General features: G+C 42.5%; 1 protein-coding gene across 2 annotated transcripts in view; it reads right to left on the bottom strand.

The window, feature by feature from the left end:
- Nucleotides 1–8976, bottom strand: part of PINX1 (PIN2 (TERF1) interacting telomerase inhibitor 1) — a 97297-nt gene extending 88321 nt beyond the window's left edge. The window contains exons 1-4 of one of the 2 annotated variants that reach the window (XM_080676186.1): nucleotides 8814–8976; nucleotides 3159–3268; nucleotides 2486–2566; nucleotides 1336–1428 (exon numbers count right to left, since the gene is read on the bottom strand). In XM_080676186.1, coding sequence (XP_080532312.1) covers nucleotides 1336–1428; nucleotides 2486–2566; nucleotides 3159–3268; nucleotides 8814–8832 — 303 coding nt within the window. In that variant the 5' untranslated portion in view covers nucleotides 8833–8976. The remainder of the gene's footprint in view (nucleotides 1–1335; nucleotides 1429–2485; nucleotides 2567–3158; nucleotides 3269–8813) is intronic. The other variant, XM_080676187.1, reaches the window with a different exon arrangement.
- Between the last annotated feature and the right edge of the window lie 6534 nt (nucleotides 8977–15510).

Genomic DNA, 15510 nt, shown 5'->3' with positions numbered 1-15510 from the left:
GCTCGTGAGTTCATTATAACAAAGAGAACCTGGCTGTAAGAGAGAATGAACATCTCCAAAACCATCTAGATCAGTGGGAAGCAAGGTATCAATGGAGGAATTTGCCTCATACACACTATTTTAAGACTGCTTAAAGTTAAGGCATATTAAATAGGTTTACTGGGCAATACTTCTCCTAAAATTTTAAGTACATCTGTATATCTCTCAACAACTACCTTCAAAATCAACTTTATATAAACTCCCTCTATAGTCTTTTAAAATTTTAGTTGTTAGTCCAGAAAATTTAGCTGATCTAGTCTACTACTCAGTGCTGCTGAACTAATCAAAGTAATTCAGTTTACCTAATGAAATTCTCCAGATTTTCTACCAGATTCTGTTGGTTGTAAAAATTTAAGAATATTAAAAAAAAAAAAAGACTTAAAAAATAATTAAGAACAAAGCTTTCAGCTTAGACACTCTCTAAAGCAAATAATCTTACCTAATAAAAGAGAAACATGCAAATTAACCATCAGTCGGCTACGCCCACCATCAATCAGAGTATGCAAATTAACCCAACAAAGATGGAGGTTAATTTGCATATGCAGGCACAGAGTGGGGTGAAGCCTGCTATGAGGGGAAGGGGGGCAGCGGAGGGAGCTACTGGAGTGGTGCTCCAGATAGAAGCGAGGACTTGCCGGCTCCCGGGCAGCCGGGGAGTGGGGACTTTCCGGCTCCCAGGCGGCTGGGAATGAAGCCAGGGGCCTATTCTTGCATGAATATCGTGCAACGGGCCTCTAGTACTGAAAATAAAAAGCATGATGACCGGATAGGCCATTAATTTTAATTACAGTGTCATATTTACAAAGTGTCAGTGTTTAAGAGGAAATGTGAATAAATTTAACTGCTATCCACCAACAGTCAGAAACAGACAATGGTACAGGAAAAGAGTACCACTTTCTTGCAGGAGAATCTTTTAATTTCTTTCTGAAACTAAATGTCAGCAACTTTTAATAATATAAGCTAATATTACAACACAGGTAAAAGTAAAACTTCTTGTCTGTCCTGAAATGACTATTTCTATAAAAAGAATACGTTTTGCAAAGTTTAGCAATAAAACTAGTTTGCATTTCTTCCCATACGCAAGTCAAGTACCCCACGAAGACAATAAGGCAGAGTGAGCAGGCAGGACACATGATAAAGAACCAGCTCAGCCATGGGCGTTTTACTTAACCAAAACATGGAGGATTACACACTTGAACAGTTAAAAACTGATCAATTTGATCGACTTAAAATGTATATATTTACAAAAAAGTCAATTATGCAAGGAAAACCTCCAGCAGACACACTGTTGCTCACTTCATTATTGATCGTGGCTCCAAGTCCCAGGTGGTTATTTTTAACTTGAACTTTAATATGTTCTGTGGCTCCTTGCTCTTGAGCCCCTAAACCCTGTGGAGATTAAACACAAAAAGAGTTAGCTTTTTAAATGAGATACAGAGAGTGATTATCTCTATCTTCCCTCATCAACCATGCCATTCATTACTAAACATCTAGGAGCAGGGCACTACCTGTGCCCTCAAAGAAGATATACAGTGTATGCCTGTATCACACAAAAAATGCACTTATAATAATGAATACTAACTCTTCAACCTGAGACCTAATTTAAGGACCAGGGAAACACTATGGAGAACATGCTTTATTTAATGCTCCGAATCAGAGTTCTGCCACAAAACTATTAGAAGCCCATCGGAAGTCTTATGAGTCTGTGGCTCTGCCCATTAACTAATTATACAAAAGAACGCTGAGAAGCGGGGAGAAAGGGACTCCAGGTTCCTGTATCAACACTCATTTGTAAGGTGTCCCAGAGAGCACAGTATATTGCAGAACTAAAAGGCACCAGCAGGCTGGCTTCAGCTCAGTGAATGAAGAGGAAATAAGATGATATGAAGGGGCTAGACCTCACAGACCTTGGAAATTATGGTAGAAATTTGGATCTTATTCTTTAAAGCAATGGGAAACCACTGAACTTGTAAGCAACTTAATGACATGATCTAATTTCTGTATTTTAAAAGCTCATTCTGGCTGTCGTATGGCCCCGAGGAGGAAAAGAAGGGAGGCAGTGAAGCAGGAGACAGGGTGGAATGGTGATCAGAGCAAGCAATGTCAGTGGCTGGACCAGGAGGATGCCCTGGAGAGTGAGGAATAACGACTGGGCACAGAAGTGAGAGATGCAGGAACCAAGTCTGACCCTAGGTTTCTTGCTTGAGTAAATAGGTGCCATTTGCAAAAATGGGGAAAGTTGAGAAGAAAAAGATCTGGGAGATCAAGGGTTTCCTAATAAAAATTATAAACTTGAGATGCCTACTGCAGTGGAAATATCAAGCGGGCTGATTCATTTATAAACCTGGGCTCAGGGGACAGATCTGGGCTAGATACAGAAAAGTTAACAGCTAGATAACCTCAGCATTTAGATAATTCAAGCATAGGCTGGCATAAGTGAGCTCACCTGAGCAGAGTACAGAAAAGGACCTGGGGCTCCACAGCTCAATAGTCTGGAGGAGGAATAGCCAGCCACCAATTGGAGTGGCTGGTGAGGTAGAAGGGAAAAAAAACCCAAAAAAACAACAACATCAAAAAAACAACAACAAGAGAGAAAGCAGTACTGTGGGAGTCAACACAGAAGTATTTCAAGAAGGAAGTAGTCAATTATGTCCAATGCTGCTAAGGGAGTAATTAACGTGAGGACAAAGGAGGGTCCACTGGATTTGGCAACAAGATCATGAAAGACCTTGACAAGACCATTTGAGTGTAGAGAGATCAGTAGAAGTCCTATTTGAGTCAGGAATAACTGGAATGTGAGAAACAGCAGAAAATGTGTGGTCTAGTTATGAATGGGAATAAAGTATTACTCTTAGCAACATAAAACTCTGATGGTTAAGTATGATTCAAAGTGTAACTAATTAAAAGATGCTAATCATGCAGTTTAAATGATAAAGAAAGCTAACATTTATGTTCAATTCTAACTTTATCATCACTAGATCACTATAGTTCAGTTATTTCTCCAAAATCTCTTATTGATCCAAAACATAAATTTTTCTCAGTCTCCTAAGAAAAATGCATTCTCCTGACTTGTAATCTCTTTGCATGGATCTGATTTTTTATGTTCTTCTCCGAAATACCTTTCCTTTAGACCACCCCATCTTCTCCAGCATCCTCTGGCCAAACTTGGAATCATCATTACTCCACCTGGTATTTCTTGGATCCAAAGCCCACTTCTGCTTCCGCCGACCTGCAAATGACAAAGTATCTCCTTAGCAACTTACCTTTCAAACCTGGAAAATACCACACAAATATTCACATACCTAATACATACACACATAATTGCATAAAATATAACATACATTATGTTTTATTAGATACAGGTACCAGATTCAGCATCAGATTGGATCATTTACCCTGATTTCCCCAATAACTATATACTCCCAACATACAAACTGACCTTCTAAGACAAAAAAGAAGATATTCGCTCCAAAGGTGACAAATCAAAATACCTAGACATACCATCAGTTGGGTCTTCCACAGTCAGCTAAAGGTAACAATCTATGAATGCACCAGCAGCAGCAGCAGTCACTACTGCTTTTGTTGCCATACATTATGTACCAAATGCCCCTCACCTGTTAGATTCCATTTTCATGGTAACCCAGTGAAGATAGATATTCTTATCTCCATAGATGAGAAAATCTGAAGCTTAGAGACAGAAATGTGCCTCATGTCCCAAGCAAAATCCAGGGCCTGTATACAAAGGTCCTACTGACATCAAAGCTTATATTCTTAGTCCACGACATACAACAGTCATTATGATCCTGGGGAGAGAGTCAACTGTGCCCTCCACACAGGTGATCTACAGATACTAATGATACTTCCCTTCTCACTGAAATGCTCCAAGTCATATGATTCCCTCTATAAATTTCTAGAATAAATTATCTGCTTCCTTTTGGGCAATTAACATTTTTCTGTATTATGGTTGTGTATATCCATCTCTTAGTGTTTCCTATCCTATATAATAAAAGGGCAATATGCAAATTGACCCTAATGGCAGAACGACCAGAACAACCGCTCAACCAGTCACTATGAGGCGCACTGACCACCTCTCGGTCCCTTTCCCTGGTGGACAGGCTCCGATTGTCCAATGGCGAACGGGGAACAGGGGGTGGGTGGTGGGGGACATGGGTGGCGCCAGGCCAAGGCCCTCGCCCCACCAGTTGCCCCACACACAGAGGGCAACCAGCGGCAGGGCGAGACCAGCAAGAGGGCAGAACTGACCTCTTGGTTTCTCCCCCCACGCTGGCAGGCTCCGATCACATGATGGCAAATGGGGAACTGGGGTTGGGTGGCGGTGGGGGGCGGGGCCGGCTGTGGGCAGTGAGGGAAGATGGCCCTGATCCCAGGCCAGGCCTAGGGACCATACCCACACACGAGTTTCGTACACCGGGCCCCTAGTTATACTATAATCTCCTATGGCTCACATTTGTGTCTTATTCTTATGATTCATTACCAAGAAGTAAAACACACTACCCATAGTAGGCACTCAATAAATATGTGAATGAATGTGCAAAGGAAGGAAGGAAGGAAGGAAGGAAGGAAGGAAGGAAGGAAGGAAGGAAGGAAGGGAGGGAGGGAGGGAGGGAGGGAGGGAGGGAGGGAGGGAGGGAGGGGAGGAAGAGGAGGGGCGGGGAGGGGAGACAAAAAAGGAAAGGAAGAAAAGAACAAAACTGAATTAAGGGACTGTTTTGAGTTTCTTCAAAGTAAGTATTTTTTAAATGCATATAAATAACTGACCATTAGGAACTCAAATTTATCACTGTAGTTTTAAGGAAAATCATGGCAGAGATATAGAACCTCAAAAGTTCACAGAACAAGAATATGAAAACCAAAAGTAAATTGTGGCCAAGTGAGAAATTTGGAGGTCAAGGGTCATTATCATTCACCTACTACATCAACTGAAGCCCAGAATCTCACTTCAACAGCAACTTCACACTTTGGCAATCTCAAAACATAATTTTTAAAAACATAACACAACCTGTGGTCAGAGGTGCTCACAGAAATGCATGTAAAATTAACACGGAGAACCATAACTATGCAAAAATAAGTAAATGGTTTACAAGCATGCAGAGAAAGGCTACTTAGGAAGCAAAACAAGTTGGGCTCAAATTTATAGTGTTTTCCAGGAAAACGGAGACCCAAAAATGCTGCACGTGACAAAGTTACCACTTTACGCATCTTAGTAAATACTCAGCATAATGTTGCCTCTACTAACGAACAGCATACCAGAGACGAGCCTCGTTAACCAGTGTTCTCTCTGCGGGGATCATGTCTCTGGCACACGGTGCTTGGCAGGGGTCTCTGACTAGGGCTTGTACGAAGGGGACAGTTTTGAGAATGACTGAGCCCACACTCTGCAGTTAGAACTGCATACAATTTATGTCACATACATATATAGAGAGCAAACTATAATGCTCACACAAGAGACTGGATGGCTAGGGAGGTCGGTTCTGTTCCCCAGGGAAATGGCAGGTATTCTCAACCAATAGGGCAGGGTAGTGTTTCCCAAATGATGTTCAAGGCAGGGAGGGGCTCCCCACTACATTTAAGAAGAGTAACATTGGGTAAAACAAAATTTAAGTATTCCATACTAGAGACTTTCTCAGACTTATAATAACTGTGTAGACTCTCCTAGAGGAGGGCAGAGCTAGCATGCCATGTCTCCCAAACTTATTTGATCAGAACTCTACTTCCCTGAAATACTTTCTGGGTCTAGAGCTGTAGAAGTTTCTAGGTTTGGGAACTCCTGGCAAGGAAAAGACTATCGCTGGTGTGTTCAGATTGGATCCACCTTTACATATGCTTTGTTATTCTTATTCCACAAAGAATAAGGATATTCTATGCTTAGATGGCAACTCTGCTAATACCTGTGTGCAGAAAAGAGTTAACCTAGCAGGCCTGACTGCTAGCTATCGTTCTATAGTCTTTTTAAAAATATATATATTTTATTGATTTTTTTACAGAGAGGAAGGGAGAGGGAGAGAGAGCTAGAAACATCGATGAGAGAGAAACATTGATCAGCTGCCTCCTGCACACCCCCTACTGGGGATGTGCCTGCAACCAAGGCACATGCCTTTGACCAGAATCGAACCTGGGACCCTTCAGTCCGCAGGCCGAAGAGGCCGACGCTCTGTCCACTGAGCCAAACTGGTCAGGGCTCATTCCATAGTCTTGCTTACAAGGCTGGCCCTTGGCTGGGAACTCGGGTTTCAGGAAGCTTCCTACCATTCTCAAAAATGATGAGCAGCTCACTATGTCTAACTGTTTACACAAACAATATGGTTTATGCCAAATACCTGCGCCCCTTCAGAGAGTCTGGAATTTTGGTACATGACAGGCAGAGGCTGATTAGGTGACCAGCCCCCAGTAAATACCCTGGGCACTAAGTCTCTTAAATCAGATGGATTTAATTGATATCTTCAGAGCATTTCACCCCAATGCAGCAGACTATACATTCTTTTCAAGTACACATGGAACATTTTCTAGGATAGACCACATTAGGACACAAAACAAGTCTCAATAAATTTAAGAAGACTGAAATTGTATCAAGCATCTTCTTCGATCACAATGGTGTGAAATTAGAAATCAATTACAAGAAAATAACTGAACAACACATGGAATCTAAATAAAAGGTTACTAAACAATGAATGGGTCAACAATGAGATCAAGGGAAAAAATCAAGTTACCCTGAGACAAATGAAAATAAAAACATAACAACCCAAAACCTATGGGACACAGTGACAGCAGTCCTAAAAGGGAAATTCATAGCCATACAGGTCTACCTCAAGAAACAAGAAAAATCTCAAATAAACAATGTAACTTTATACCTAAAGGAACTAGAAAAATAACAATAAATTGCCCAGCCAGTGTGTCTCAGTGGTTGAGCATTGACCTATGAACCAGGAGGTTACAGTTTGATTCCAGGTCAGGGCACGTGCCCAGGTTGTGGGCTCAATCCCCAGTAGAAGGCGTACAGGAAGCAGCCAATCAATGATTCTGTCTCATCATTGATGTTTCTATTTCTCTCTCCCTCTTCCTTCCTCTCTGAAATCAAAAAATATTTTTAAAAAAGAAAAATAATAAGTAAAGCCCAAAGTGAATACAAATAATAAAAATTAGAGTGGAAATAGATGACATAGAGACTTAAAAAAAAAAGCAAAGATCAATAAAACCAAAAGCTGGTTCTTTGAAAAGATAAACAATATTGAAAACCTTTACCCAGACTCATCAAGGTAAAAAGAGAGCACCCAAATAAATAAAATAAAAAATTAAATAGGAGAAATAACTGACACCAAAGAAATTACAAAGGATCCTAAGAAAACATTATGAACAACTATATGCCAACAAATTGGACAATATGGACAAAATGGATAACTATCTAGAAACATACAATCTTTCAAATGGACTCAGGACGAACATGTGGAGGTATGGTGTGGAGAGAACTGAAAATATTCCCTTAAAATCATGCAATTGTAATTAGTGATGTCTACAAATAGACTTTACATCTGTATACCACTTCATACTTTGAACTATTTCCACATTCACCATCTCATTGATTTTTTTAAGACAACCTAGTGATAAAGATAATAAATGAAGTTTTTAAATACCACACAGAAACTAATCACGGAAAGAGATACAAATGAATTAGCAGAGCCAGGGCCAATGTTCCCTATTACCTACTGAATTAAGCACATATCAAAGAATATTAAAACCAGAAGAGACCTCAGAGATCTAGGCTCTAAGCCGACCATCTAAAACATATTCAATTCTATGAGTCCTATTTCGAAATAGTAGAAAACTGCTGGTTCTAGTAGCAACAATGTAAAGATAGAGACAACTATATCAATTTTGTCCATTTCTAGCTCAATGACTTGGGGTGGGTAATTTTCCTCTGAACCTTAATTCCTGCTCCTGTAAACTGGAGTGGAGCCTAATCCATTTCGTTTTGTGCTCACAGCCCTCCATCTCCTAAGTTAAAATAATGCTGACAGCATTTATTTCACAAAATCCCAGAGTAGTTGCTGTTGGTCTGTTAACTGTTTCAGTTCCAGGCTCACTGCGTACTTCCAAAGTTATGACCAAAGCACCACTGTCCTCTGGTGGCAGGTGACCGTAGCTACAGGTACCATTCGGAAGTTTCGCAGCCGCTCCAGAAAGGGAATGAATGAATTTCACAAAGTGACGGTAAATGGCAAAGGCAAACTGAGGCAGGATGAGGCATCTCAGTAACACTCGTGTCATGGGAGAGTGCTAATTCCAGCAAAGTTAAAACCGCCAAAGTCTTCCTTAGCCTTGCACCTCCTAAAATAGGCTACTTCCTGCCTTTGATGCTTCTAATCTGTTTGCTTTTCAATTTCTGGGTTGCATACATGGTCGAGAAAGGGACGTCGAAGTCTAAGGAGATTCTGCCGGCCTAATCTCTTTCTAACCTGAGGAAGCTGGGGTTCAGGGAAGTGAAAAGAACCAGTTCGGGTCCCCACGACCCGTGTCGTGGTGCTCATTCAAACCCCCGCGCGCGTGCCCAGCTCTGAACGTGACCCTCGCGGTCTCTTTCACTAGCAGGCCGGCAGCTAACTTTTGGAGAAGGCTGGGCTGGCAAATCTCCGCGGCAGGCAGGGCGAACCGAACCCGGCTTTCTAGCGATTCGCAGACCCTGCTAGCGGGTCCGGTCCTGCATGTCACCTGGACCTTCACCCTCGCGCCCAGGTCGGGCCTCAGTGCCCAACACTCACGCTCAGCCAGCATCGACATGTCGCAGAGCCTGTGCCGACGCGGGCGACCGGACCAGAGCAACTGGAGTTGCGGGGCAGACTGCTAGCGGAGAAGTTGGGACAACCGGACCTGACGCGTGCTCGGAGACCTGCGGCGGCGAGGGCGCGCGCTGGTGACGTCAGTGAGGCGCGACAGGCTTCTCCACCACGCGAAGGCGAGTGGGCGGGGCGCGGAGTGTCCGGGGGCGGGGCGGGGCGGGGCGGGGCGGGGCGCTAGGTGGGGAGAGGTCAGAGATCTTTGGATCTAACGGAGGTGTCCAGAGGAGTATGGATTCCTTAGCCATTTCCTGTACTAAATAGTTGGATATACGTAAAGCCTTCATAAGAGCGTTTGGCGCAGAGCAAGGGCTCTCATCATTAATTACTACATATCAGTCATGGTGCCTTCTGGAAATAAGAAGTGAACTCAGCCCTCAAGTAGCTCACAATCTATTGCGGAAAAGAAAATGTAAATAATAGTCCCAAGGACCCTCAGCATTATTTAAAACGGTGTGGACACAGAGTTGGAGAAACTTGTTTGGAGTGGAAGACTGCACGGTGGTGTCCCGTCTTTCTTAATGTCCTACCTCTGCTGAGAGAGAGAGAGAGAGAGAGAGAGAGAGAGAGAGAGAGAGAGAGAGAGTTAAGCAAATAACTAATGTTATCTCTCTTTAAACAACATGATGCCTGCAACAAGACAAAGCTGTTGTTTTTTCTCCATTACAACGTGCACTCTGGAACTTTGCTTTTATCATATTCCTGTGTCCATACCAGCACCTTGTCTGTGGATTTTAACTAAAGTGGCTCCAGAGGCGTTCCAATGAGATTCTGACAATGAGAGTCTCAGACAGACAGGAAGGATATGTTTTTGGGCAGGTGACTCTCCAGTGAACTTTGGGTGACAGTACAGACATAAGTGGAACACAAAGACAGCAGCCAGGTGCCAAGAAAAGCTATGTAAAGGACTAGATTCCTGTTCTAGATGAACTCACCCTTTGACTAGGAATCTAGACAAACAAGGTAAATTTCTCTGGTTTTATGAAACTCAGAAAAAATAATCACAAAAGAATAATAGTTGCTGCTATCGGTAAGTACCCAGGAGCTGAGGGGGATAAAGAGACGCAAAATCAATGGAATTTTCACAGTCAAAGCAGGTAAGTTGTGACAGAGGGAAGAGGATTAAAGTAGAGAGGTGAACTTGCACAAAATTAAGAAGGCAGGATCACCCAGTCTTAGGATAATTACCTGACCTGTTTGATTAGACCAGAGACAATGAAAGGTAGTTATATAGCGTGGACAATTGCGAATTTATCAGGAAGTCAGTATGTTTTCAAGCACCACATATATTGGTATATGATTTCAGGAAGATAATTTTGTCTCTAGAATGGTCAGAAAGATTGAGGCAGAAGTTTACAACACTGTTGCCATGGTTCAGGTGATGGATGGTAAGAACTAAACTAAGACACTGAGTGTGACAGTGAATGGCAACGAATGGTTGTGTCTTGTGATTTGGTGAGCATTCTTCCCTGGAAATGTTCAGTTAGAGGCCACACAGGAATGTTGTAGAAGGGACTCTGCATTTGGGTGAATGTGGGAAACTGCCTATCGTCTTCACTAGCAGAGAGGTGTGGACAAGGAGCCCGGAATGCTGGGGACCCTTAAGCCCTGGCAAAGGTCAGAGCTATGCACCAATTGTTTAGTTGAGACAATGGTAGCTGAAGCAACTTCCCAGTTTCTCCTTTGTTGTAGTACTGCTGTCCCAAGTTCCTTCATTTTTATTATTTGCAGACATTCAACTTTTGCTAAGGAATAGCTGCAGTTTTTTCATGTCTGATTTTATACTTCATCTTGATCCAAATTTTTTTTAGGTTGGTGAAGGTGGAAGGAGATTGTGAGGAAAGATGGGCTACCTTAACTTAAACAGTGCCAAAGCCCTGGCCAGTGTTGGTATGTGATCAGCCCATGCACCAAAGTGTCGCAGGTTCGATTGCCAGTCAAGGGCATGTACCTGGGTTGCAGCTTTGATCCCCAGCTTCAGTCGGGGCACATGCAGGAGGCAACCAATCAATGAATCGATGAGTCTCTCTCACATCAATGTTTCTCTATCTCTCCTGCTCCCTTCCACTCTCTAAAAATCAATGGAAAAAAATGTCCTTGGGTAAGAATTATCAACAACACCCAATAAAGTGCAATATCCACTCATAGCTGATAATTTTAAAATATAAATAAGATTCTGTAATTTTTTAAAATCCCAAACATAACAACAGTTGTTTGTTCCCCCCTCCCCATAGATGATCCTCATAGATGTTTCATAGACACAAGGGATGCTGGAGTTGGAACAAACCTTGGAAACCATTGGTCTAAACTACATTCACCTGTGAAGACCTACGTCCCGCATGGTTCAGGGTTCAGGGTTCGGGATCTGGAAGAGGGGCCATGTGCAAATGAAAGAGATGAGACAAGAAATTATAATTTGGAAACTGGGGAGCCAGGCGGGGCCCAACCCAAGAGGAAGGACTCTGCTTGGGCACCGGCCTCACCATCCTTTTATTCAATTTGCAAGGAAATTAGGTAACAGATTACATAACATTCTTTTGAAATACACTTTCCCCGCTTAGCACTTTAGTAAAAAGATTCCCAACAATAGGGGAATTATTAGTTAGTAAAACAACTGACTTCACACAGCTCCTGTTCTAGGGAGGAAATGACCACATTCTATCTTAATTCTAACACAACGCAGGTGTGTTAAATGTCCTAAAGAGGCACAAATCGGTATGGAAACATCCTGAAGGAGAGAGAAATCCCTCTTCCAATGTCAGCCTCACCTAGAAATTTGTTAGGGAATGCAAACACTCAGGCCCCATGCTAGACCTACTGAATCAGTGTGTTTCACTAAGCCCCGCAAGCAATGCTGATGCATGCTGAAGTCTGAACATCACTAATGTCACATGTTCATAACCAGTAGTATGACTTGGAGGGGGTCTAAGAAAATGATATCAATTTTATATAAATATTCATGTTCCAAAGTGTCTTTGCAGCCTAAGACGTGAGATGAAAAATTGAATACAACCTAAATATCCAACAATAGGAGAATTATTTAGCGAGTCACTTTGTAGTTATATGTCAGGATGCCAGCCACATCGACCATCCTTTGTGTGGGACTGGTCAGCTCACAGTCTCTGCTAAGAGTGGCAGCCCTGAGCTGGTTCATGAATATGGGGTGTCTCCCCAAAATGTATACACACTTTAACAGCTGATTCTATTACATTTTGAAAATGAAATGTACTTTAACAAGCACTGCCTTTATAATTATTCAAAGTATGTATACATTTTTTTAACACCCTGTAGAAGTCCCCTATCACCCTGGCCGGTGTTGCCCAGTTGGTTGGGCATCATCTGGTGCACTGAAAGGTTGCGGGTTCTATTCCTGGTCAGAGCACATGCCCAGGTTTCAGTCTGGATCCCCAGTGGGCGGCATGCAGGAGGCAGCCGATCGATGTTACAGTCTCAGATCGATGTTCCTCTAAAAAAATCAATAACTATTCTTTAAAAAAAAAAGTCTCTCCTTCTACTACATGAACCTCCTTGCCAGGCCACAGCTGAGTGGATGAGGTATGCAGTCAATTCACAGGAAACCCATAAACACTGATGTGTGCTAGCATGAAAGCTGGGCAAGCGTGGGATGATGGTGATCAGCTGCACTGATCAGATTCTCCCTCGTGGCAGTTTGAGCTAGGAGGCAGAGAGCAGCGACCAGTTAGTAGAGAGTGGTTTGTAAAGTATATTCTCCAAGTTCAGTTTGTGATTGTCTCACCTTGAAAGTAAGGAAAAGGCAGGAGGGAGAGAAGTTGCAGTGAGAGAAGGCATCCCTACAGAACATTGTTATAATGATCTCTCCCTGGAGAAAGAGAAGTAAAAATAACCGATGTCCAGAAGGCTTTTTACATTTTTATTTCAATTTTTTACTTAAAATAAAAGTAAACGTAAACCTATGTACTAGTATGATCCAGCAATCACACTCCTAGGTATTTACCCAAGAAAAAATAAAACGTTTTTTTACAAAAACATTTGTACAATTTCTAGAAGCTTTATTCACAATAAGCCAAAACTTATCATCTGGTAAATAGATAAGCAAACCCGTGTTTTCTTGCAGTGGGATACTAGTCAGCAATGAAGACGATGTGCAAAGAGATGGGATACTGAGCCAGTGCGTGGTGAGTCTCGTTAAGGTGGGGCATCCTGCGGAGGAGCTCCTGCTGGGGTCCTGGAGCTGCTCTGGGTCCGAGTGAACTTGCTTTGGACCCTGAGAGCCGTCTCAATCCCTCCCTTCAGCAAGGTCCAGTCATTTGCTTTTCTTTCTCCTTTCATCTTATTTCCTTATGACCTGGTGGTCTCCTTATAATACATTCCTATTATTTGAGGTAACTCAAATGAGCATTGGTTCTTAAAACCAAAAGAGTGGAACAATACACATGAGATGGTGCTTAAGTTTGCAAAGGCAGAAAATCAGAATAGCAAGCTGTACCTACGTTTGATGACCCATAGTTAATGTAATTTTTAAAAACAATACATTGACTAAAAGTCTAGAAGGGAATGCCCGAGTCACTAACTAAGGTCATTTCTCATTGGTTAGCTTATGGTCATATTTTTTTTTTGATCTTCCTAATGCTTTAAAATTTTTTTTCTCCTGGTAATGGTTCACTTGTTCCTGCTTCTTTACACACCTGGTAACTGTGGAGGCTATGCAGGCATTCTGTGTTACATTGTTGGGTGCTGGAGGCTTTTTTATTCCTTAAGTACTTTGTGGTGGAATCCAATTAAGTCCCTTGGGAACAATTTGATCTTTTTGAGACTGTGTGCCCCCAACAGTCTTTTAGTTTAGGTGGCACTCCCACTCCTGTGGCAGCACTCCTCTGAGGATTCTGTCCCATGCTCTGTGTGTTCAGAGTTCTTTCTGCTCAGGAGACACAGTTATTCTTGGCCGCATATGCAAGCTTGGGGATTTTCCTTTCTCTCAGTGGTTCTTTCCGGTGGTCTCTGTACATGTGTCCCTTGCTCAGCAATCCCTGGGAGACTGGAGGGGACCCTCTGCTGTGGTTCTTGTCCCCTGATCCCAGCTACCTCGATTTTTGTCTCCTCAGCTCATGGAGACCTCTGGGTTCTGTTCAGACTCCTCCTCTGGGGCTGCCACCTGGAAACCCTCTTCAGAAAGAAAGAAGGGCAATAAGAATTCATCTCATCTACGCCCCATCTCTCAGGGGACACAGGTCTTCACTGCCTACTTCTAAGTGTCTGAAAACCACTATTTTGTATATTTTGTCCAGTTTTATAGTTGTTTAAAATGGATGGGTAAATCCAATCCATTATCCCATTGTGGCCGGAAGCAGATGTTCCTAATACTTTCTGAATGTTTCCAAGTTTCTACAATTTGTGTACCAGCTGTGTATACCTACAAAAGTCTTTAAAAAGTAAAATAATCCTATACAGTAACTCGAAAGTTAGAAACATAAAAGTTTTAAGCCAACAAACCAGATTTTACCTTCAAATCAATTTTTCACTAGTGAAGACAGATAAACCTGAAATGACATAGAGTAGGAAATTAAAAAACAAACCACCACCAAAAACAACTGTGAACATTTCAAAGAACATTTTGAATTTCAGTAGAACCGTGTATGGTGTGGTGGTTGCGGGAGGGGGCCCTGGATGCAGACAGAAAGGAAGGGAGAGCTTCGCTTCCTCATGTATCTAAAGCTCATTCTGCCATGGCTGTTTTCCGGGGGCCTTCGTCCCATCTTCCCCACCAACCTTTGGGGATATTTCTCTAATTTGCCTACAAAGAATGGACATGACCCTTGGAGTCTGCTTTTGTCAGTTCTCAGGAGACCTGTGTCTATCATTAACTCCCCAGATGAGCCCATCTGGGTGCTGTTACACAGAGAATGGAAGACTCATGACCTCCTGGAGTATTTATCCTGCGTTCGTCAGGCAAGCCTTTGTCAGCCGCAGGAGGAACACAGGATGAGAAGCACCTGCCCACTCTGTGATGCAATACACCGGAAATGGATGCTTGATAGGATATCTCGCTGAGATTTATCTACGCATTCCCTGGGGGGAGAGCATCCGCCTTTGCTAGGTTGTTTCCCCTGCAGTCTGCTTTAAACTTGCTTGACCTGGTGGTTTCTGTTGCTCATGTCTCTGAGTCAGGAGAACGTGTCAGGGATACTTTTTTTTTCAAGTTGACACGCCCAATTAATACCAACTCAGGACTCTCGTCTTCTAGGCTTCCCAGTATAGTTCTTCTTGTCCTCGCTTTTTATGTTATAGAAGCTCAAATAGGAAGACAAAACCTAGCCAAGAGCAGTGTGAAGGGAGGCTCTGTATTGATTCCAGTCCAGAAATGCCTTCTGGCTTCCCTGCAGCAGGTCCAGCCTCAGATTTCTCCTGCTTATACTGCCCATCCAAACCATGTGACTTCAAGCTTCAGCTTTCACAGAATCTGTCCAGCTCCACAATGGAAAATCACGTCTAGAGACCCAATTCAGAGAATGATGTCAAATGAAAAAATCCGGTTTCTTCTCTGCCTTACAACTGTTTTCTGTATTGTCTTAGGTTATTAGCCTTCTCTAGCTTTTGAGTAAGGTGGTGAAACTTTAGTTGCTTATATCTTGAGATGTTTTCA

Source organism: Plecotus auritus (genome assembly GCF_963455305.1).
Source record: "Plecotus auritus genome assembly, chromosome: 6".
Classification (NCBI taxonomy): domain Eukaryota; kingdom Metazoa; phylum Chordata; class Mammalia; order Chiroptera; family Vespertilionidae; genus Plecotus; species Plecotus auritus.
Note: the sequence above shows the minus strand (reverse complement) of the source record. Positions and strands in the feature narration are given on the sequence as shown.